The sequence below is a fragment of the Sorex fumeus genome, unplaced genomic scaffold, assembly GCF_029834395.1.
Source record: "Sorex fumeus unplaced genomic scaffold, SorFum_2.1 ptg000047l, whole genome shotgun sequence".
Classification (NCBI taxonomy): Eukaryota; Metazoa; Chordata; class Mammalia; order Eulipotyphla; family Soricidae; genus Sorex; species Sorex fumeus.
The window spans coordinates 50,931,125-50,956,401 of NW_026606104.1; the positions used below are offsets into that span (position 1 = coordinate 50,931,125).

The 25,277-nt window shown below is 41.6% G+C and overlaps 1 protein-coding gene across 1 annotated transcript in view; it reads right to left on the minus strand.

The window, feature by feature from the left end:
- Positions 1 to 1,123: 1,123 nt before the first annotated feature.
- CLSPN (claspin) overlaps positions 1,124 to 25,277 on the minus strand; it is a 41,388-nt gene continuing 17,234 nt past the window's right edge. The window contains exons 10-25 of the mRNA XM_056122753.1: positions 18,861 to 19,105; positions 17,616 to 17,791; positions 17,454 to 17,518; positions 14,461 to 14,660; positions 13,975 to 14,129; positions 13,203 to 13,429; positions 12,213 to 12,324; positions 9,890 to 9,962; positions 9,561 to 9,667; positions 6,345 to 6,509; positions 6,116 to 6,237; positions 5,752 to 5,879; positions 5,309 to 5,414; positions 3,188 to 3,270; positions 2,755 to 2,916; positions 1,124 to 2,326 (exon numbers count right to left, since the gene is read on the minus strand). Of these exons, the coding sequence (XP_055978728.1) occupies positions 2,213 to 2,326; positions 2,755 to 2,916; positions 3,188 to 3,270; positions 5,309 to 5,414; positions 5,752 to 5,879; positions 6,116 to 6,237; positions 6,345 to 6,509; positions 9,561 to 9,667; positions 9,890 to 9,962; positions 12,213 to 12,324; positions 13,203 to 13,429; positions 13,975 to 14,129; positions 14,461 to 14,660; positions 17,454 to 17,518; positions 17,616 to 17,791; positions 18,861 to 19,105 (2,240 nt within the window). The 3' untranslated portion in view covers positions 1,124 to 2,212. The remainder of the gene's footprint in view (positions 2,327 to 2,754; positions 2,917 to 3,187; positions 3,271 to 5,308; positions 5,415 to 5,751; positions 5,880 to 6,115; positions 6,238 to 6,344; positions 6,510 to 9,560; positions 9,668 to 9,889; positions 9,963 to 12,212; positions 12,325 to 13,202; positions 13,430 to 13,974; positions 14,130 to 14,460; positions 14,661 to 17,453; positions 17,519 to 17,615; positions 17,792 to 18,860; positions 19,106 to 25,277) is intronic.

Here is a 25,277-nt window from a genome sequence, read left to right on the forward strand (position 1 = left end):
ACACACCAGTAGTTCTGGGGGTTGCTAATGGTGTTTTGTTTGGGAGCCGCTCCTAGGAGTGCTTGGTGAATCATACACTTCTGAGACCTGAATCCAAGGCTCCAAAATACAAAGCATGTGCTCCAGCCCACTGAACCATCCCCCAGTCCATGACTCGACTTTTCTTTCTTCCCACTGTACACTCTTTCTGAAGCCTAAATAAAAGCCAATCACCCCAGAATCCTATCATTCATTTTCTTATCTTCAGTGGTCAATATGAATCATCTTCCCACATAAGAAAGGATATGAGAAAAAAGGAGAAATACCTAGTTCTCTCTCCCAGTTTTCTTTTGCCAGCAAGAACTGCCTTGGGCACTGTAAGAATGCAGAAAGAGGGACAATAACTCTCACCTTGCACCATCGTTATCTTAAATTCCCTATAAAAAATACCTTTTATATAAGCTCTCCTCATCAGCACTGAACCCAACCACCTGGGGTTTGTTGGGGGGCAGAGGAGGGACAAATCCATACTCAGCTGTACTCTGGGCTTTTTCTTGGTTCTGTGTTCGGAGGTCACTCCTGGAACTGCTTGAGAAACCATACGAAGGATTAGAGATGAAATAGGGGTTAGCCATGTGTAAGACAAGTACCTTAAGTCCTATACTCTCTCTCTAGCCCCTGAATCAAACCACTTAAGTTCATCTGATCCTGGGGTAGAATTGAGAAGTCAATGAAGGGACTAACAGCAGCCTCTCACTTAGGCCAGATAAGACTTGCTGAGAAAGAGGCAGCTGAGACATTAGACAGGCACCTACTAAGAATGAGCATCCACTCCGGACACTAAATTCGCCCCTAAGGCATTACATTTATTGAAAATTCTACATGCATATTAAAACATCTTTATATACATTTTTCCCAATACATGATTACAAATATACAAATATAGTTTCTGTCAAAGCTAGCATTTTATGCATTGGAAACTTTTGAAAATTTACATCCTAATTCCATTAAACTGGTATTCCCATCTGCCAATTAAAAACTGACACAATACATCTAATTTTCAAAGTCCAGCTCCTGAGAGGGAATTTCAGTATGTGTATAGAATGTTTGTCCAAAGCAGTAGTGACTTCCATTCTGAGATGGGGAAAAAGTATTTAAAATTCTGAGAGCCTGTAATAGTGGATGATTTGGGTGTGGATAGTTCAGATGATTTGGCATTGGTGGCAATTCTCTTCAACAAATTTTTTTAATAAATCCACGGTAGTCTTCTCTCAAAAAAAAGTACCAATATATAAAATTATCCTGATTAGTCTGGGTACACTCAACCAGCTGAATACAACAGATGTTGATATCTCTTTTTGTTAGGATGAAAAGGCTCCTTAAACAACCGTGTCTGAAGCAGAGAATTTAATCATGAGACAGAGCTCTTTCTCGTGGAATACCTAAGGTGGACAGACACTGGGCTGATGTCACCTTTTCTCTTCCTCCTTACATTTCAGAAAATAAAGGCCAAGGTCTTTCTAACTTTCAGTTTGCGTCCTTATTGTAAAGAAAGCAAGAAAAGGATCGGAAGGACCAGAAAGTTCAAAGGGCACATGCTTTGCACATTATAGCCCAGAGATCAAATCCCAGCACCACCTATTTCCTAAAGCACCTGAAAGCGTGGCTCCAAAACAAAAAGTTAATTAGAAATTTGCTTTGGGAAAAGATAGAAAAATGAAAAGAAAAATAAAAAATAAAAAACAATAGCTCATCTGCTGGTTCCTAGTTCCTCTGTCTATGAAGCCTCTCTCTAAGTCCTGGTTACCACAGTACAGATCTTTGGGTCGTGCGGGGTCATTCTGGTACTGACATTCACTGCTTTCTATAATGCCATTCTTTTACTCCTGCAATCACTCCAAAATATTGCAACCATTCCTGGTGTCAACCCAGGAAGATGCTAGAATAAAGTGTAAAATACATAAATGGAGAAATGAGCTGTCACCAAATACTCTATGAGTTAATATTGTAAACACTGCAGAATTAAAATTAGTGACCAACTCAGAAAAATAATATTAAGGGAAAAAAAAAGATGTCCAGAGGGATGCAGTGGAATGAACTTGAATCAGTTTGGAACTGTAACACACTGATTACGACAGAAAAGTGGTATCACCCACATGAACATTTATCCAACCTTCAATGCCAGAATCTTCTCAAAGCAGTCTCCACATTAGTATTGGCATTCTTAATGATGTTAGCTTTCCAAATATTTGAAGACACTTCGCTTCAGTCCTGAAGTGCTATCATCTGTTTTGAGGCGTTTAGGTGAAGGAGTTGTTGTTATTCCAGATGAACATTTTTTTCTCACCTAGAGAACAAAGAGTCAGGCCCAGCTCATGACCCTCATATAATTACTTACTTTAGTTAGTCCTTTAGCAATTCAAAGTTAAATTATGAATGGTTAACAACAGGGTATATGTGAGGGAGTAAGAAAATATAAATCTTTGGGCTGGGAAGATAGCTCAAAGGATTGAAGCAAATGATTTGCCTGTGAGAGCCCTGGTTTTGCACACCACTTGGTGTAACCAACCCCTGCTTTACAAATGTAATTTATCAACTTTCCAGGCAAGTTTCAAAGTCACTATCTTCTGGGGACAGCAATCCCCTTGTACTTTATTGGGGAGTAAAGGATTAACACTACAGGATAAATCTGTTAGCTGGAAATACAAACACACACAGTTAATTATATTTATTCTGGCTTGGAAAGCTAACCAAATCAGTTCTCAAATTTCCTACCTGAGGCTTCAATGATTCCTTTTCTGCTTCGGCCTTGACAGGAGAAAGTGTATGGAAAACAAAGTTTCGTGAATTTCGAGGAGCACTGGGGTTGAGGTCAGAAAGGGCAGCCAGTTTCTGAAGCATAGCTTTGGGCTGGTTTAGCAAAGAGCCCATCTTCAGCTAAGAAAAGAAGAATCATCTAGTATCAAATTCCAAGGGCCAAGGAAATTATAAGAAGCCAGTTCCTCCCTCCCTACCCTAGACTGAGGGAACACATTCCTAACCTATTCATATAGAACAACAACAACAAAAAGACTTCTTACACATTGACTACATTGACTTCCACTTCCTATAGCAATCCCCCTCCTTCTGTGAAAGTTGTCCCTTAGCTTGACCTGGGCCTTTATAACACTGCTGATCATGAAGTCATACTAACAAGTTCCCAACCAACCTGGTTAGTAGTTCCTGGTCTGATGGCTTCAAAGGGATTTCTGAGTAAGGATTCTGATTCTTGAGTAACCACAGTTCGATTAACTAGAAGAAAAAGAAAATAGAGAGGTTTGTCCAGGCAAACTGGGTAGAATTACTTTTAACGTTTTTGGTGCTGAGGATTTGGGTCTCTCACATGGAAATCTTGTACTTAATCACTGGGCTACATACTTAGGCAAAATGACTTCAAAATTGAAATAAGAGGGGCCAGAGTACAGCAGGGAGGGCATTTGCTTTGCATGCGCCTGACCTGGGTTCAATCCCCAGAATCCCATATGGTCCCCTAAGGACCACCAGGAGTACAGAGCTAGGAATGACCCCTGAGCATTGCCAGGTGACTCAAAAAGAAAAAAAAATCAAAAGAAGACATTAACTAAACCAGTAAACTATAGGAATTCTATTTTTTTTGTTTTGTTTTGGAACTTCCTAGGCAGTTATGGGGGCAACCAAGGTTACATGTGGCAATATTTCAGAAGACATGTGGGAATCTAATCCTACAACTCACACATGCAAGACAAGGTATCTATGACAGAGCTATACATTTTGATTTGATATTGTTTGGGGTCATACCTGGCGGTGCTCAAGGGCTACTCCAATCCCTATGCTTTGAGTTGCGGTATACCAGTAGTGCTAGGGGACCACATAATATTGGGGATTGAACCAGGGCTGACTTGTATGCAACAGGTACTTTAACACCTATACTATCTCTTCATCCAAGATTGATTAGTTTTACTTTATTTTAATTTTATTGAATCATTGTGAGATCCAGTTACAAAGTTGCTCATGATTGGGTTTCCATCATATAATGTTCCAACACCATCCCTCCAGCTGTTCCCAGTTTCCCTCCTGCCACCCCCCACTCTGCAGCCTGCCTCTATGGCAGGCACTTCTCTCTCTCTCTCTCTCTCTCTCTCTCTTTCTCTCTCTCCTTTTGGCCATTATAGTTTGCAATACAAGTACTGAAGGGTTATTAAATGTATTAGTTTACCTCCTTTCAGCACTCAATTCAGTCACCATTTCCAACTATTGTTGTCAGAGCAGTCCCTTCTCTGTCCTAACTACTGCCCCTCCCCCCCTTGTACCTTCCACTTATGGCAAGATTTCAACCATGGCAAAATTGATTAATTTTAATGTGACTTAAAAAAAGTATATGAGGTGGGGCTTGCTCTTTGAAGCCCGTGAGTATGTTCTCCCTTGAATATTTATTTCTCTGTCTTTTTCCTTGTCTTTTTAAGCCTGTGTTCTCCCTTCAACATCTATCTCCCTCTTTCTGCTTTTTTCCACTCTGGAGAAGTCTGTGTTCTCTCAGAACACACAGTCCTCTCTTTCTCTTCCTTCACATCTTTCCAAGTAAATTTTGTTCAATAAAAACTATTCTATTTTATTAAAAAAAAAAAAGCATATAAAGTGGGTCCAGAGACATGGCTCAAAGGGCAGGAGTGCATACTCTGCATGCAGGAGTCCTGGGTTCAATCCCTGGTACTTCAGAATCTGAAGTATACCTCTGAAATCAACCCCTGAGCACCAAAGTGGAAATGGCCCCTGAGTAGCACTGTATGGCCCCAAAACAAACCAAACAAGCAAGTGGCTACAAGAAGACAGACAACTTAAACTTATCAAGCTGAACTTTAGCAGCCAGTCATTACCAGTTACAACAAGTAAAAATAAGAGTGGTAAGAGTATGGTATGTGTTTAAGAGTTTCAGCTCGGAAGTCAGTTATATCTAGATTCAGATCTTATTCTAATAGGTATATTAATCCTGGTCAACCAAATAAAGAAGCCAGAATTCACTACTCTGACCTGCCTAGGAACACAAAGGAAAACCATTAATACACACTTAACAAGTATGATATACACTATCCAATAATTTTGCATCCAAAAATACAGTCTCTTTGACGTCTGTGAGTTGTCTCTTTTGACCTCTTAGTCACAGGTCTATGATTATGCTGCAAGAGCTTCTGAACACTGGAGTTGCCAGCAAGGTTGCAGCACTAACAAGGCTAGGAGAGGAGGTCCAGAGGGACTAACAGGTGCAGCCCCAAACACAAGGCCATAGAGAGGAGGAGGGAGGAGAACATCTCACCATTTCTCTGCAGTGCTTTGGCTGTAACTTTTTTGGCCAGCATCATAAACTGACTGTCTTCCCCAATTTCTTCTTCTTCTTCAGTTGCTATTTTCCCCTGCTGTACCTGAGGAGAGAAATCAGAAAGAATTAATAAAAGCCTAGAATTTCCCAAAATAAGTAGCTTAGCCCAGGTCCCATACCTGGAATATCATTTATATACTTTTTTGCAACTTTATGGTCTTTAAAACATGCACAAAAAGATTATTTGATTTTGGAAAAACATGCTGAGACTTAGCTATGGTAACCTTTTCAAAGCATAAGAGAAAACCCAAGAATTACAAGGAACAGCAACATGTTGCCCAAAATTTAAAAATTAGCATTGAAAATGAGATATTTGGATGACTGGGTTCTCTCCTCATAAACTATGGCCAGAAAAGGTCAATTTAGTGTAGACTTCCTACTTGGTCCCTAAGCCACTGCTCTCGTTCAATTCGCTCCTTTCTCCATTTGGCTTCGGTCTCATCAATCTGTTCTTCAACTTGATCATCATCAGAATCTCTGTGGAACATGTCCATCTGGGAGGCATCATCTAAAGAAAAATTAAGGCTGTCAGTATACTGCAATCCCCACAGAAGAAGGTGCCTAGAGAGACACAAGTGAACCCATATTATTCACCACAAACAGACACCAACTTTCCCCATCTGCTAATAGTAAGTAATGGTTATAACTAGGCTCTCTCTCCACAGCCTGCTATGGTTTTGCCAGTTTACACTGGACAAACATATTTGGTGTGCCATTTGCTTTTAGAGGTAAAAACCAAGATACCTATGTTTTTCCATCTGAATTTTCTCATGCGTCCAGGACCATCACTATGCAGATCCCCATCAGCAAGGTAACGCTCTTGGTATAAACGTAGCTGTCGCTTATCATCATCCAACATCGTTTTCCTACAATGGAAGAGATTTGGTCATTGAAACCAGGACCATTCAGTCTGGTTACAGGGCCTGCCTTGAGACAATTTCCATTATTCAGAAGGGCTTGCTGGGACACTGACATGTGTATTTTCTTGATTTGATCCTGTAGCTCCTCATCAGAAGGAAGCACTTCATCAATTACGTCCTCTTCATATTCGTTAATCTCTTCCCCATCATATTCATCTTCACTTCCCACGTCACTCCCTGACACCTCCGCCTCATCTTCCAGGTATTTTTTCAATCTCCTGGAAAATAATTTTGAAGATTAGAAAATATAACAATTATATACACAGAATATGGAATTTTTAAAAACAAGAACTTAAATTGATAATACTTAAGTCTGTCAATTTAGAACTTAAATTGATAATACTTAAGTCTGTGTGCCAATAACTGCGCTATATAGCATCTTCACATTACCTCAGAAGATACTGATATTCCCTTCAATTCAAAGATGTGGGAACTGAAACTGAGAGAGCAAATTTATCCAGGTTCACACAGAGAAGAAGCAACAGAGCTTGGGTTCAATTAGATCAGTGTTTTCCAAAGTGAGTGATATTATCCCTTCAAAGAGACAATGAAATGAAGCGAGTGGGGGGATGAGGTAGTAGCCTCAGGTGTGACTGGAGGACATTTTCTGTTTGTTTACTTAAAGAAAGTAGATTTTAGGGTGAGAAGGGTGAGGAGCTCAGTTATTTTGTTGAGACTGTACAGGTGTAAGGCACTCGCCTTGCATGCAGCACACCCAGGTTTGAGCCCTTTCATTACATACTGTTCGCCAAGCCTGCCAGGAGTAATTCCAGAGTGTGAAGCTAAGAGTAAGCCCTGAGTACTACCAGGTGCAGCTCCACACACAAAAAATACAAATATATACATATATATGTATACATAAATACATATATATGTAGATATATATTCCAGGAGATTCTAAAATAATAGACTGTGATCTGTGATAGCCCACCAATTCTTTGATAGCCCAAATCAGAAGGATGGTTGAAGCTTAAGAGTTACTTATAGGAACTGGAGTGATAGTACAGCGGTTATAATGTTTGCCTTGCACGCAGCCAACTCGGATTTGATCCCCAGCATCCCATATGGTTCCCCAAGCACTGCTAGGTATGACTCAAAAATAAAAAAAAGTCACTGATAATCAAAACAACTACTAGTTAGTTCCCATAGAGAACAAGTATGCTGAGCCTGGGTTCAAAGTCCTATTATCTGTGGTCATGAGTGGCAAAAATTTGGTGGCTAGCTGAAAGACTGTTTATATCAAATATTTATGTTACTTTTGGGCTGATGAGATAGTAAAATGAGAAAGGCACTTGCCTTGCCTGTAGTTGACCCAAGTTTGATCCGCAGCACTGCATATGGTTCCCCAAGTACCACTAGGAGTACCCCCTGAGCAGAGCCAAGGGTAAGCTCTAAATACTATTGCCTCTGTATCCCACCTCCAATTTTTTTTATTTCTATATTTTAAAATTTTTATTGTTGTTATTTTTGGTCACATCTGGCTGTGCTCATCAGGGTTTACTCCTGGCTTTACACTCAGTAGTCACTCCTTGTGGGCTTGAGGAACAATATGGAATCACAGGGCTCAAACTCCTGGTGGGGCTTGGAGGACTGTATGTGGTGCTGGGGATGAAAACCGAGTCAGCAGCCTGAAAAACAAGTGCCCTTACCCACTAGTACCATCATTCCAGCCCCATCAAATTACTTTTTGACTTAGAAAAAATCAACTGATTACCCAGGGGTGTGTTTGACAGGTGACAAATTAGAATTCAAAACCAATCTTAATAGAATGGAATGGACTAAAAACATAAACAGAATGAGCAATATGATGTCCTATATATAAAAAATTCCAAAAGTTATCCCCAAATATAATGTTACATATCTATTTCTACAAAATCTGAATATTCTATATTAAATAGGTATCTAATTTAATAGACATCTGGGCTATCTGTAAACCTTCACTGTTGTGATGCTGTGGGGCCACACCTGGCAGTGTTGGGGGCCACGCAGTGCCAGGCTTTACAGTGCCAAGCATGTGTCCAACACACAAGCCATACCCTTGGCCCCAAACTTCTAATGTCATGGGAAAATATTTTTGGAAATAACTAGGGAAAAATGCAAGATGCAAAACTGTACATAAAAAAAAACCTATATAGATCTCAACTAAATATAAAGATTAAAGCCAGTGATACAGCTCAGTAGTACAGCACATGCCTCACATTTGTGAGACCTGGAATCAGCCCCTGGCACACCACGCACACAAGTTATAAGGCAATAATCACCAATAAATATTTTCACAAAATATTCGAAATGGTGGACATGAAATAACTCTTTCCTTTTGGGCCATGCCTGGTGGTGTTCAGGATTTATTCCTGGCTTTGTGCTCAGAGATCACTGTGGGGGACTATATGGGGTGCTGGGAATCTAAGCTACGTTGGTCATGTGCAAGGCAAAGTATCTTACCTCCTGGGCAATCTCTCCAGCCCCTTGTTTCTTTTTAATATTCTAAAGTAAATGGTTTATTTTCAGGAGAAGGGAGGAAATAAAGAAGGGAGGAAGGGAGGGAGGAAAAGAGGTAGGAAGGGAGGGAGGGAGGGAGGGAGGGAGGAAGGAAGGAAGGAAGGAAGGAAGGAAGGAAGGAAGGAAGGAAGGAAGGAAGGAAGATTATTTGCCCAAGACTGGCATGAGGAAAAACTTGAATAATGAATCTTAGGAAAAACGAACCAGAGATTTTTAGTTGTTTACTAGATCTTCAGGATCTAAAGTGACTTAGTTTCCACAATCTTTGGTGCTTCTGTAGGCTTTATGAATCTAGTACAAGGACAGAAATTATAACAATACCTACAGAAGTAGTTATACAACATCTTAGGACAAAGAAAATATCCATAGGGTTGGAAAGAATACTTAACAGGGGCTCTAGGCCATTGAGCTATCTCCCCAGTGAAAAGAATTTTTAAAATCTGTCAACCAGGGGCCAGGGCGACAGCACAGCAGGGCTGGTGCTTGCCTTGCACGCAGCGGACCCGGGTTTGATTCCTGGCACCCCATTAGGTCCCCCGAGCATCGCCAGGAGTGATCCCTAAGTGCAGAGCCAGGAGTAACACCCCTGAGCATCACCGGGTGTGACCCCAAACCCCCAAATAAACAACTAAATAAAAATGCTTATTTAAAAAAATAATCCGTCAACCACAAAAAGCAAAAATTGAACCATTAAATTTAAAAGATTGTAAGCTACAACTTAACTGTTAGAAGAACTTTCTAGTAATCAAAGGAATGAACATAACACATACATTTGCCTTTTCAACTTCTCAGACTGCTGCAGGAGATCTTCTTCATCATCATCATCTTCATGGTCTTCTAGTGCCTCATCTTCATTATCAGAGTCACTTTGTTCATCCTGTAAAATCATATAGTATCATACCCAAAGTTAAACAGAATAAAATGTGGACTCAATTACAAAGGGAATTACAAACTTCTGCCAAACATCTCATTATAGAATATTACTTAGAATAATTCTAAGGTGTTACACTTTGAATTCTCAGTAACTCAAATCAGGAGGGAAACAGTCAAGATCAATGCATCAAGTTAAGTAAGACGAGTTTGTTCCCTTCAAACTCACCTCATTGCTATCAAACTCATTATCATTTGGGACAAGCTGAAAGTCTCCAAACTCCTCTTCTTCACCTTCTTCCCTAAAATACAAATTATAAACTTGTTTAATTACAAGTAGTTGGGTTAACTTAAGAACTGAAAATACTGAGGGCTAGAGCAATAGCACAGTGGGTAGGGTGTTTGCCTTGCACGACCTGGGTTCAATTCCCAAAATCCCATATGGTCCCCTGAGCACAGCCAGGAGTAACTCCTGGGCATTGTTGGGTGCGACCCAAAAAGAAAAAAAAAAAGAACTGAAAATACTTTATAGTACCAACAACCTCTTCATTTTGTTGTATATTTTGGGGCGACACCCAGTAGTAGTGCTCAGGGCTTATCCCTGACTCTGCACTTAGGGTCCTACCTGTTGGGACTAGGGGGACCATATGGGGTGACAGGAACCGAATCCAGGTTGGCTATGTGCAAGGCAAGTGCCCTACCCATGAACTGTCTCTCCAAACTCCTTAATTGTTAAGTGTACAATCACATTGTGCAACCATTCTTCAGAACACTTTGCATCATGTAAAAGTGGAATCTTGTATGCATTAAATAACAAATTTCCATTCTTTTCTTATAGCCCTTGGTAAACCTTCCTAAAGTCTTTCTATTATGTTTTTGTTTATTTGTTTGTTTGTTTTGCTTTTTGGATCACACCCGGCAATGCACAGGGGTTACTCCTGGCTCTGCACTTCTGCACTCAGGAGTTACTCCTGGCAGTGCTCAGGGGACCATATGGGATGCTGGGAATCGAACCTGGGTCGGCTGCATGCAAGGCAAATGCCCTACCTGCTGTGCTATCGCTCCAGCCCCCAGCCTTTCTATTATGAATCCAACTATTAAGGTTCTTCATTTAAATGAGGAACACACTTCATTTGTAATTCTGTGATTGGCTAACTTCACTTAGCTTAGCATAATGTTCTCTGAATTCACCAATGCATTAGTAGTATAAAAATTTCCTTCCTGTTCTTTCTCTAAAATCAAAATAACCCTTTTTTGTGGATATCTTATTGCCCAAGGGTCACACACTTTAAGTTGTGGTGCTCATACACTCCTGGTTTTGGTGCACGGAGATTGCACAATTTTGTTGTGGCACCAGATTCCAGAAAGTAGTGGCAATGGGATTGTACTCAGCCTGTGATGCAGTGCCAGGGACTGAAATCGAGGCCTCTGCTAGGCAAATGTTGCTTACCACTGAGCACTATCATTGCGTCTCTATCCACTTTTTGTTTTGGTGGTGGTACAAAGGGGTTTGGGCCACACTCAGTGCTCAGGGGCTAATTCTTGCTCTGTGTTCAGAAGTGATGCCTAGCAATGCTTGGGAGATACGTAGTATAGGGGACTGAGGTTAGCTACATGCAGGGCAAGCAATAGGCCTGTACTGTCTCTCTGGCTCCCATTTGTCCTTTTTGATAGTAGCTATTCTCAAAGGTATGCATAATTATCTTGTGGTTTTGATTTAATATTTTCCTAATTATTAGTTACATTAAGTATCTTTAATGTGCCTATTATTGGGCACCCCTTCTTTTTTTTTTGAGGGGAGTGAATCTGGCCCACACCCAGTGTTACTCAGGCTCAGGGATTACTCCTAGTTGTGCACTCAGGGATCACACCTGGCAGGGCTCGAGGGACAATATGTGAACTGGGAATCAAGCCAGAATTGGCCATGAGCAAGGCAAGTACCTTACCTACTATACTATCTCTCCAGTCCTAAAATATCATTAGATGGTAAACTTTTCCCCCCCTCCCCGGGGTTGGGGGTTATACCCTGTGATCAAGGGCTATTACTGGCTTTGTGCTAGGAGAGATTTCTGGTGGTGCTATGTGGAATTGGGGATTCGAACAAGACATAGCTGCCATAGTTGCATGCCTCCTGTACTATCTCACTCGTTCCTTCTTGTCTTCTTTTAAATTTTGAATTTTATTATTTTTTAGCAACACCCAGTGGTTCTCAGTGCTTACTCCTGACTCTCTGCTCATGGATCATTCCTGATGGGACATGGGGACCCATTGGGTGCTAGAGGTTGACCCAGTTCAGCTGCATGCAAGGCAAGCACTTTACCTCCTCTACTATCTCTCCAGCCCCCTTCTTGACTTTAACAACAACAACCACAACAACAACCAAAGCCTGTACATCACCAACTAATCAAACGCGTTATAATTTCCCTACTATGTAAATATGAAACTCAAACCCACTATAAGAATCTCACATCCTAATATGATCTATTATTACTAAGAAAGAACTTATTGGAAAACCAGGCCTTCCCAAGTTCCCACTTATCACTGAGACTCACCTATCTGTTGGAAATGAGCCTGAACAAAGAGCAAGTGCTTCTTCCATTGGATCACCCATGCTACCCTCCTTCTCCAGATTATTTGATTCTGATGGAGCCAAAGTAGAGGCATCTATATCACGACAAAGAAGATTTGTTACAAAGAAATAATAGCAATCTTAAGAAATACAAGTGTATTACAGTTATGAATTTTTCACCTGTTCATTCAACAAACTTTTATTGTTTACCATGTGCAGGCATATGAGATACAGTAGTGAACTAAAGAAAAAGTCCCAGGTCCTATAGATCTTGAATTTGGTAAAGAGAAGGGAGAAGAGGCAGGGAATAATGAGTGTGCAGGTTCAAAACTGTTAACATGTATATTAATAATGTCAGACAATGTTCTAAGTTTTGCACATACAAAACCTTAAATGACATATCATATGGCCAAATACTTTATCATTCTAAGAAAGTAAGAGCTCTAACTGTCAGGGAGCTAAGCAGCATATTCAATCAACACATAAGAATTCACCAATCCTGTTTTCTGCAAAATTAACACTCATGCAAGAGTTAAGGACCTGGGGCTGGAGTGATAGTACAATGGGGAGGGCATTTGCCTTGCACGTAGCCGACCCGGGTTCAATCCCCAGCATCCCATAAGGTCTCCTGAGCACAGCCAGGAGTAATTCCTGAGTGCAAAGCCAGGAATAACCTCTGAGCACCACTGGGTATGACCCAAAATGCAAAAAAAAAAAAAAAAAGCGTTAAGGACTTGACTTTGAGACATTTTTGGCTGTGAGGCCAGAGTGATAGTATAGCAGGTAGGGAATTTGTCTTGCACGCGGCCAACCAGGGTTTGATCCCTGGCATCCCATATGGTCCCCTGAGCACCACCTGGAGTAATTCCTGAGTGCAGAGCCAGGAGTAACTCCTAAGCATCACTGGGTGTGATGACCCGGGGAGGAAAAAAATGTGGTTGTGGTGAGCCTGATGTTCCGTTAGATATTTTACCCTGAGAAGTAAATTTTCCTGAACAAAGATTCAGAAGTTCCTCCATGTTCTCTTTTTTATCACTCTTCTCAGTCAGAGGCTTTTCAGTCTGAGATGTGAACTTTCCAGTACACAAGTCCAATAGCTCATCCATGTTAGCATCCATGGCATTCTCATCCATACTGGCCAATGGCAAGCGAGGTTTCAGAGTCTGGTATTGATTCCTATGATTTCTAACATTTAAAAACCTAAAAACACAGTGAAAAGTGTAAGGACTAGGGGAAACAAAAGGCAGGAATGAAAAGTTAAACTTATTTCCAATACCAGATTTGGAAACAGAATCCCAAACCAGAAGGCAAAAGATTGAAACTTGCCCCTGTAACAATAGAAAGGAGCGGGGAATTATAAAAGACTAAATACTACAAAAAGTAAGGTGGAGAATAACTTTTGGCATTATAAAGTATTGGAGCAAAGGTTGGTGTTCTAGTCTGTTAATTCTCAGCTCTACCCAATAATCACAATAGTAGAATGAAAAATGGAAAATTTGAAGGCTTATAAGAGCTATGCATTTCAAATAAGGCAGAGTGAAGGATCAGAATGCCAGCTAGAGTTATTTACGTTTTATTTTCCAGAGACTTTGTTCAAACTTGTAGAATGCAATACTAATGGCCTGTACACCTTCTTTCTCAGAAGAGAAAGCACAGATGGAGCGACAGAAGCTTAGTTTATTTTTAAAACAAAATTAAGCAGAGCCCAGCACCATTTCCACCCACAGAAATATAAAACTACCTACCCATCTGCATCCAACAGTTGGCTCTGAGTGTCATCTTCTAAACAGAACTGGAAGTCTTCTGCTCCTTGGAAAAGTGTCTTAGGTTCTGGGGAGGCGTTATACAGATCCTGGGAATCCTCTATGGGAAGTGAAGGCTCAGACAGCTTTCCTGAACTCTGGCACCAAAACAAAACCAAACAAAAACAAAACATTTTACAAATGTCATTCACTGTCATGACAACAACAGAAGCTGCTATTTGCAATATTTAATCTACTCTCAGGCAACTGCAGTTAAGGGGGACAATGCATAGTGAAGAGAAGCATAAAGAAAAATATCTCCAAAAAAGTAAGAACACTGGATGAGGCTTGTTTTTAATACACAAAGGGGGTGGATTTTAAAAACTGAACACACATAATGTGGTGGGAGTTGGTTGGCTTGAACACACTTTATTTAGCAATGTGGGAAGCAAAAGGAGGGAGAAGATTAGAAAACCATTATCATTTTACCTTAGAAGCTGAGCTGACCAAACTGGCTCGAAATAGCCCAGGGGAAGGAGATCTGAATCCTCCTGCAGTAGGGAAAATACTAGTCCCACGGCCAGTTTGTCTATTGTAAGGCTGATAGGATGGAATTGTGGAGCCAATCAGTTCAAAGCTGCTATTATGGCTGCTCTCCTTTGTTAGCAAAGAGCATGAATCATCTTCATCTAAAGAAAGAGAAATAACTTTGAAGTGCATGATTCCAGAAACAGGGTGGATTTGTTTAGGAAAAAGAGTTGAGAATGAAACTGTTAAGTAACATTCATAGGCAACCCTCTCAAGTTATATGTTCCAAAACATTAAGTTAAAGGCAAATTGTAGTATTAAACAGCATTATCCAGTCAGGGTTTATCTCTGAATTAAGTGATATCAAAAATTTACTGTCTTTTTTTTGGGGGGGGCGCTGAAGGGAGGTCTCCTAGGGGGAGGCAAGCATACTTAGTATGGTGGCAAGGAGTCACGTGGTGCCAAAGATTGGAACCAGGGCTCCTGCAAACAAAACATACACTTCAGTCCTTTGAGTCATCCACTATTCAGTTAAGACCTGTGATCTCTCTCTCCATTATCTAATCACTTACACATCTTCTTTTGATCTACATATGCTAAGATTGTTTCACTGCTCACATAATCAACATATATTCACTAAAGGAATTATTATATCCCCATATCAATTATAAAGAAACTACAGATTAGTTTTAAAAAACTGGACAAAGAAAAATAATTTATAAACACCCTTCACTGTGGCATCTAAGACTAAAAAAAGTACACAATGGTGCAAAAAACTGGAACTTGAGTCCAGGAGTAAGGCTCAGTGGTAGAGTAGGCACTACAGGCCTGAAACCCTAAATTTAATCCTTGACACGACCCCATATGCAGCATGCAAACACTCTATATACTGCTGTTTGGGATTCTTAGATCACACACCAGAAAAGTGCACTCTGGGGGCTGGAGAGATAATACAGGGGTGAAGTGCTTGCCTTGTATACATCTGACTCCAGTTCAACCCTTGGTACTGCATAAGATCCCAGGAGTAACACAAGGGGTAACCATGAGTATAGAACAAAGAGTAAGCCCTGAGCACAATGCAGAGTATGACACCAGAACAAACAACAACAACAAAAAGTGCAATATGGGTTAAGGAAATGGCTCAAAGTGCCTGCTTTGCATGCAGGAGCCTGGGTACAATCCCCTGAACTATATGGTTTCCATATAGTTCCACTGGGAGAGAGCTGTGAGCACTGAGCTGGAGTATTTCCCAAGCATACCAGGTATAGCCCTAAAACTGAAATGTGTACAACCTCCAGCAAACACAACTGTGTGAGTACCATAACCAAGTGTGTAAACTGCTGTCACCACAAAAGGAAGAGGAGGAAAAATATAATTAAAAAAAATATATGGGGCCCAGAGGAATGATAGCACATTGGCATAGAGATCTGCCTCAGTAGCACATAGTCACAAATTTATTTATTTTTTTGCTTTTTGGGGTCACACCTGGCAATCAATGCACAAGGGTTATTCCTGGCTCTGCACTCAGGAATCACTTCTGGCGGTGCTCAGGAGACCATATGGGATGCGGGAATCGAACCCGGGTCAGCTGCATGCAAGGCAAACACCATACCCACTGTGCTATCACTCCAGCCCCACATAGTGACAAATTTTAATCCCCCATGTCCCACATGTGTCAAGTGCAACTAGAATATCTCTGCTGTCAATGATTCTGGCACCAAGTGATTTCTGACTACATTGCAGTCAGGTGTGTATAAAAGGAGTGTGACCTCCAGAGAGTTCTGCATCTGAAAAAAGATGTGCAAGAACCACAGCCAGAAAATATGCCTTCTTACCTCTGGTAAGCACCATAAGCATCACTTTTATGGCTCATCTATGAATCTACATGAGCACCTGTGAGAGCACCACACTCTAATGTATGATCTCTAGCAAATACCACAGCTAAAAATGTACAAGTAGCACAGCCTGTTTTGCATTTGAACCCCAGTCACAAACCCCAACAAAAATATCAACTACATGGGGGCTGGAGAGATAGCACAGCAGGTAGGGCGTTTGCCTTGCACACGGCTGACCTGGGTTCGATTCCCAGCGTCCCATATGGTCCCCTGAGCACTGCCAGGAGTAACTCCTGAGTGCAGAGCCAGGAGTAACCCCTGTGCTTCGCTGGGTGTGACCAAAAGAAGCAAAAAAAACAAAAACAAACAAACAAAAAAAAAAACTACAACAAGAAAGGGAAGAGAGATAAAATAATGAAAATGATAAAAATTAAGGTGTTGGAGAGACCTTACGGTGGGTAGGGCATTTACTTCGCATGCAGCTGACATGGGTTTTGATTCTCAGTGCCACATATGGCCCCTGAACCCAACAAGAGTGATTCCTATATGCTAAGGCAGGAGTAAGCTCTGAGTACTGCTGAATGTGGCACTGCCACACACACCCTCCCCCTACACACACACACACACAAAAAAAAAAAAAATCAAGGTTTAAAAGACAATATAAAACAAAAAAAGAACCTTAGGACTAGGAACGTAACTCAGTGGTAAAAAAAAATGCCTTCTATGTATGAGGTCATGGATGGGATTCTGAAAACACATACACAAAAGGAACCTTAGGGAACTGTAGTTCTTAAGAATCAAATCTGAGTCTACAACTGTACCTCACGGTGTTTCACTAATAAAAATTAAAAAAAAAAAAGAATCAAATCTGGGGCCAGAGCAATAGTACAGAGGGTAAGGTATCTGCCTTGCACGCGGCCAACTTGTGTTCAATCTCCGGCATCCTATATGGTCCTCTGAGTACTGCCAGGAGTATTTTTCCTGAGTGCAGAGCCAGAGTAGTCCCTGAGCATTGCAGATTGTAACCCCCAAAAAAGCAAAAATAAATAAAATAGGTTAAAAAAAATCAAATCTGGAGAATCAAAGAAAGTTAAGTTCTGCATAAGAAGCACTACTTACCCAATTTGCAAGGTCTTTTGCCTGAGTTTTCATCTGTTTCTGATTTTTCCTCGCTAGGAAAGTAACTACAAAATAAGAAAGTAAGTTGTTTAAGTGTCTGTTTCTGCTTCTTAATAAGTGGGCAAGTCCCAGAAATTTTTAATTTTCCTTAGAATTACTTACCCCATCCTGGAAGAGTTGTCCTTAAACAAAAGTAAGGTAGAATCTGATGAGATTGGTTTGGGAATAGAAAGAAGATCAACTGACTTGCCAATTTCACTGCTGCCATCATTATTTTCTTTGTCCAATTCTTTTTCATCTTTGGTTTCTATTTCTTCACCACTGAAGAATTCTGTGATCTTCATCATCACATTACACCCAGAACAAAATAACACAAGTCAAAACATTTAAAAAGTAAACACACCATTTAAAGTAAACACACCATATAGGATGTGTGGATGGTGCTCAGTTGCAGGTCCCAACCTTAAATCTAAAAAGTAAAACTAAAGGAGGCTCAGTTTTAACCATTATTACTAACAATTTTCCCTGACGCTTCTAGAACTCTTCCATACATGAAACTGGAGCAATAGTATACTGGATAAGGTGTTTGCCTTGCATGTAGCCTGAGATTTATAGAACAATTAATAATTTCCAGCCAATCACAGACTGTAATATGCCGCCCAGTTCAGTCACTATTTTCTTCTTCCTTTGCTCCTGGTTAAATATTAGCCATTATTTCCAAGTGAGTTCACATTCTAATAAGAATTTTCCCCTTTTTCTTATGCCAAAAATCTTATTACCATCTATTTTGCCAGGCAGAAAATAATATTATGGAACAAAGGTAAGAGTCTCTTTTGCAAATATCCTTCTCGATGAAGTATGAAATTCACTTAGGAAGGTCCTGGCCTACCTGAGAATTTATTCCAATCTCTCAACCTGATTAAGGTTAAAAAAAAATATTTTTTTGTGGGAGTGGGTGGGGGAGAGCCACACCTGGTGGTACTTAGGACTTATTCCTGGCTCTGCACTCAGGAATCACTCCTGGTAATGGTCAGGGGACCATATGGGGAAGGAAGCACCCCATCCACTGTAGGGTGCTGGTCCCCTGCTTTTGAATTTGAATAGGAACAAATACTTAACAACAAAAACAAAAGTCTCTATTAATACAAAGCCATTTCAATACTATCACAGTGATATTACTAGAGGTAAACAGGCAGAAGCCAGAAACCAAGGCTCGCAGGTCTGCAGATGTTCAATAATACTGACAGAACTTAACACAGTAAGCTTCAAGTACATATGAACTAGCTACATTTATCTTTAATCCTAAAATTTCTCACAATCAAATATGCTTATCATATTCTTATTCAAATGATTTTCTATTCCCCTATTTATTGTGACCAATTACAAAATTACATAATTGCCAGAAACCTCTTGATTGCCTTCATCCTCCTCTTCCTCTGCTTTGGCCTCTTCTTCCTCTAATTCTTCCTCTTCCTCCTCTTCTCCATCTTGTTCAGACTCATCCGTTATTTCTTCTTCTTCTTCCTCCTCCTCTTCCTCAAACACCTCTTCATTATCTAATTTAAATAATGCTTCACGCTTTTGGCGCTCCTCAAACCTTCGGAGTTTCATTGCTTTTTGTAGTTTGGCTTTTAGCACCTGAAGTTTTTCACCTAAGCAGAAATATGAAGAAAAGTTTTAGACTACATATTACAAGAATCTAAGTATGCTTTATTTTCAGGAGAGTAGGTAGTTAGGCCACACCTGGTAGGGATCAGGGGCTATTCACCAGTAATTTTTTTTTTCTTCTGCAGGGGACCACACCCAGCAGTGACCAGGGTTTACTCCTGGCTCTGTCTCAGGGTTTACTCTTGAAAGGATTCACTGGGTCAAAAAGGGTGCCAGGGATTGAACCGGGGTTGACTGAGTGCAAGGAAAGCACCCTAACTTCTGTATTATCACTCAGGCCGCTTCTCTAACAAATTTACATTCCCATTTACTGTTAAAATATTACTCAATATTGTCTTTATTATTAGGTAAAACTAATATGACTATAAATTAGTATATTTCCCCCCTTTTGAGCCTTTTGTTGTAAAACTTTTTAATTTTTTTTAAATCTTTGTATTTCTACCACCCTATAATCTCATTACAGTAAAAAGTAAAAAGTCTTATGGCTCATGGGGGGTATGGTGCCGCCAGCAGGTCAATCTGTACCTGTGAGGCGAGTGCTTCAGCAGCCTGATGGCGCTTTCAGACTTCCAGATACCCCAAAATTGCTGCTGTGCCTTTGACCAGACCCCAAAAACTTGGGGCAAAGTTTACCAAGAAAGTAAACGGCCAGAAGTTAGGTATGTGGGAAATACCCACAAACCACCTCCGGCTCAGCTATATAATTGGAGGCATGGTCTCTGGTTCCTGATTGAACTGCTTAATGGTCATGATCCCAGAGACTCAGAAACAAATCTCGAAACCCAACGGCTTTTGACAGAAATGCGTCCGGTCCCTGCAGTAGGTTACCGGTGCTGGGCCAACCCAGGTGGGAATAGGTTTCATGCCTGGGCCTGTTCCCCCTGGCGGACCAGTGGCCGCCATCCTCCAGAGGCCACTGGACAGTCAGGTTTGGGCCCGCAGTGATGAGACATTTTGGGCCTCACGGGATGGGGGTGGAGCCGGTCCCGTCCTCCCCACCCCAAAAAGACCCCAAGTCATCGCCCACAAATGGCCTCTTTGGCTCCTAATCAAGCTGCTTATTGGCCATGATCCCAGAGACTCAGAAACAAATCTTGAAACCCAGCCAGCAGCTTTTGGCAGAAATGCGTCCGGAACCCACAGTAGGTTACCGTCGCTGGGCCACCCCAGGGGGGAAAGGGTGTTATCCCTCTACCTGTTCCCCCTTGGAGGCTCGGTCGCTGTCATCCTCCAGAGACCATTGGACAGTCAGGCTTGGGCCCTCAGTGACGAAACTTGTTGGGCCTCACGGGATGGCGGTGGAGCCAGTTCTGTCCTCCCCGTCCCAACAAGACCCCAAGTCATCGCCCACGAACGGCCTCTTTGGCTCCTGATCAAGCTGCTTAATGGCCATGATCCCAGAGACTCAGAAACAAATCTTGAAACCCAGCGGCTTTTGGCAGAAATGCGTCCGGAACCCGCAGTAGGTTACTGTCGCCAGGCCACCCTATGGGGGAAAGAGTGTTGTCCCTCCGCCTGCTCCCCCTTGGTAGCTTGGAGGCCATCATCCTCCAGAGGCCATTGGACAGTCAGGTTTGGGCCTGCGGTGACAAGACATGTTGGGCCTCACAGGATGGAGGTGGAGCCGGTCCTGTCCTCCCCACCCCAACAAGACTTCAAGTCATCGCCCATGAACGGCCTTTCTGGCTCCTGATCAAGCTGCTTAACGGCCATCATCCAAGAAACTCAGGAGCAAATCTCGGAACCCAGCAGGTTTTGGCAGAAATCCCTCCAGATTTTAGTGCTAAAATTTTGAAATTTCAAAATCGCACGGCCACTACTACAGCCATGCGACATCATATGTTATTCATAACCAGCAAGGTGGATTTGGAAGCACAGTCCTCCCGTTGTTCATCGATTTTCTCGAGCGGGCCCAGTAACGTCTCCATCGTGAGACTTTGTTCTTACTGTGTTTGGCATATCGAATACATCACGGGTAGCTTGCCAGGCTCTGCCGTGCGGGCGAGGTACTCTCGGAAGCTTGCCAGGCTCTCCAAGAGGGGCGGAAGAATCGAACTCAGGTCGGCCATGTTGGCCGCTTGTAAGGCAAATGCCCTACCACTGTGCTATCACTTCAGCTTGAAAACAAATTGTCTACTGTTGCCTTTTCAGCAGATCTGAGTGTTGGGGTCACGGTCACGGTCTTCCCGTTGTTCATCCATTTGCTCGAGCAGGCCCAGTAACATCTCCATCGTGAGATTTATTGTTACTGTGTTTGGCATATCGAATACGTCACGGGTAGCTTGCCAGGCTCTGCCGTGCAGGCAAGATACTCTCGGTAGCTTGCCGAGTGTTGGGGTAAAATCTCAAATAATAACGGTGGGTCTGGTGTCAAAATATTGAATGTGATCAAAGTAGAGAGAGAGTAATGTAGAAATCATCTGCCCCACGGGTAGGGGGAGGGTAGAAGAGGGTGGGGGATGAGGGTGTACTGGGGTTGTTGGGGGTGGAGAATGGGCACTGGTGAAGGTACGGGTGTTTCATTGTATGACCGAGACAGACCCGAAAGCTTTGTAACTGCTCTCATGGTGATTCAATAAATAAAATTGTAAAAAATGAAAACAAAAAAAGTCTTATGGCTCAGAAGCCAGAAACCATGAAGATAAATACTGATTTATATTTTTTAAAAATAAGAAATATTGTTAAAATAGCCCAAAACCAAAATAATCAAGGTACCCATTAATATGAGTTTGATTACATAGCCATGCTCTTCTTACTCTTGGCTGCTCTGCACTCAGGGATCACTCCTGTTGGTGCTCAGTGGGACCATGTGGGATTCTGGGGATTGAATCTAGGTCTACTGCTTACAAGGTAGGTACCCAACCACTATACTATCTCTCCAGCGTCAATACCCAAAGATCATTTAACAAAGAAAATTACTTCAAGGAATCCATCATTAGGTGATTTTGTATTTTTTGAAGTAGGATTATCACTCCTAGTGAAAATCATCCTAATGGTTTGAACATGACACTGCAGTGCTTTGGGCCTAATTGTGCTGGAAGCCACCAGGGCCACAACCAATGGTGCTCAGGGGCCAAGAGCCCACCAGGGCTATATCTGGCTGGTAGTGATAAAGAAGAATAGAGGTAAGTATGTTGCCAAGAATTGAATGCTGTTCCCTGTACATACTCGGTATCTATCTTCACCACTTTGTGACATATCTCTAGCCCACTTTATATGAATTTGTTGTTGTAAGAAAGTCTGAGTATAATTACACAAGCTTAGTGGTCTACAACAATCAGTCCATGGATTAGTGCTGATATAGAAAGGCTGAAAATCACTGATCTTAGTTATAACTGTGGGTCAAAGAACTGGTATGCAGAACAGGTTCACGAGAGTAAAAAGGTTGTGGGCTTGAGAGATACAGTACAGAGGGTAAAGCACTTGCATTACATATGGCCAACCCCAGTTTGATCCCCAGTACTGCACTTGGCCCCCCAAGCACTGCCAGGTGTAAGACTTGAGCACATTCAGGTGTGGCCCAAAAACTGCAGCACTGTGGCACTGTCCTCCCGTTCATCGATTTGCTCCAGCAGGCACCAGTAACGTCTCCATTGTGAGACTTGTTACTGTTTTTGGCATATGGAATATGTCACAGGTAGCTTGCCAGGCTTTGCCATGCAGGCGGAATACTCTCGGTAGCTTGCTGGGCTCTCTGAGAGGGGCTGAGGAATCAAGCCCGGGTCGGCCTCATGCAAGGCAAACCCCTCCCCGCTATCCTATCTCTCCAGCCCAAAAACCTACAATAATTAAAGAGTTGAACGAATGCTGGCATAGTATACTGCAGAACTAGGTTATATGTTTTAGATATAGCTTATTGAGACCATTGCCACATATGTGGTTGACTTGAACCAAAACCATGACTTTAGGCAAACCATGACTGTATTCATACAATGAATTGTTATACATTTGAAAAGATCTCAAAAGCAGTTGACTTTCTCATCATAACGCCATGGCATGTGGCCCAAGTGGCCTCCAAGTACAGCAAACCTCTGGATGTAGCTCCGATATAACAACAATGGGAGGACTGAAGTGATGGATGGTGGTAGGGCATTTGCCTTGCATGCAGTCTACCCAGGTTCAAGCCCTGGCACCCCATATGATGCCCGAGCCCTGCCAGGAATAATTCTTGAGTTCAGAGCCAGGAGTAAGTCATAACCACTGCTGGGTGTGGCCCCCAAATCCAAAACAAAACAAAACAAAACAATCAGTAGTGATGGAGAGACAATTCAATAGGTTGGACTGTATGCTTTGTATGTGGGAGGCCTGGATTCAATACATTGAGCAGCATAGTCCGAAGAACCAGTGAAGTAACCACTGGAAGCAACCTCTGGATACAGACCTGAGAATAGCCCCCGAACATTGTAGGATATGAAAAAGAAAACAAACCAAACTTTAAAATAAATAAATAATGGATGGGGATATAGCTCAGTGGTGGAGGATATGAAAGAAAAACAAACCAAACTTAAAAATAAATAAATCAAACAATGGATGGGGACGTAGCTCAGTGGTAGAGCACTTGCCTTGCATGTGTGAGGTCCTTGGTTTAATCCCAGACTCTGCTCCCCAAAAGTCAACCAAACAAACAAAGGGCTGGAGAAATAATACAAGGATTAAGGTGCTTGCCTTGCATTCATCCAACCTCAGTTAGATTCCCTGGCACTGCCTATGCTCCCCTGAGTAGTGACAGGAGGGATGCAAGAGCAATACCAGGTATGGGCCCCAAGATCCTGCCACCCCCAAAAAGTAGAAAAAAAAAATCTCAATAATAAAGCACTTATTTTAGATATGTGAGGCTCTGGGTTTGATTCCAGACATTTGAAAAACAAGAGAGAGAAAATAAACGAAAAGCAGTAATACACGAATAGAAAGCACAATTGATTAGTCAGAGAGGTAGTACAGTGGGTTAGGCACTTGCCTTGCATGCGGCTAAGCGGAGTTTGATCCCCAACACCACATATAGTTTCCTAAGTCCTGCCAGTAATGAGCTCTAAGCATAGAGACCTGAGTAAGTACTATGGGGTCAGTTGGATGTGGGCCAACAACAAAGAAAAAGAAAGTACACCTGAGCTCTGCAGAGAGGTGGTATAGAATAAGCTGCAGCTTCCTGCTACTACTTACTTGTATAAACTTGAGCAAGTTGTTTAAATGCTTTATTTCAAAATTTTTATATTTCAATTTTTTTATATATAAATAAGAATACTAGTGTTATTTATTGTCTTGAAATTGTGAGGGTCTGGGTTTGATCCCTAGCAATTATTTCATTTTCAGGGGCCACATCCAGCAGTGCTTAGGCTAATGATACTTGGACCAGGGTTACAGGGTGGGGCATGCAGTGCTGGGAATCAAACCCAGGGTCCTGAACATACTTTAGCACTTTAACACACATAGCCCTTGGCACTCCTCAAAAATCAAAATCAAATGTTTTGATTTTTGTTTTATATCATATAAATTATTTGTATTTTCTTTTTTTGGTCTTTGGGTCACAGTGATATTTGGGGCTTAGTCCTGGCTCTCCGCTCAGGAATCACTTCTGGAATAGGCCAGAGAACCACATATGTGGTGCCAGGGATTGAACCAGGGTCAGCAGCATGCAAGGCAAATGCCCTAGACCCTTTATATCTCTTTGGCCCTATCACTTTTATTTTCAAAGTGAGAAGTGGATTAATAACCTGATCCTATTATTCTTAAATTTAAAAATCAGGGGCTAAGATCAAAATGAATTTATGACCTCAACATCAGACCGGAATCCATAAAGTTCACTGAAAACAAAGTTGGCAAAATCCTCCGTGATATTGAAGCTAATGGTATCTTCAAAGATGTCATGCCACTGGCGAAGCAAGTGAAAACAGAGATAGACAAATGGGACTATCTTAAACTAAGAAGCTTCTGTACCTCAAAAGAAACAGTGACCAAAATACAGTCTACAGAATGGAAAAGGATATTCGCCAAATACACATTTGACAAGGGGTTGATATCAAGGATATACAAGGTACTGGTTGAACTTCACAAGAAGAAAACACCCAACCCCATCAAAAAATGGGGCGAGGAAATGAACAGAAACTTTCGCAAAGAAGAAATCCGAATGGCTATAAGGCACATGAGAAAATGCTCTAC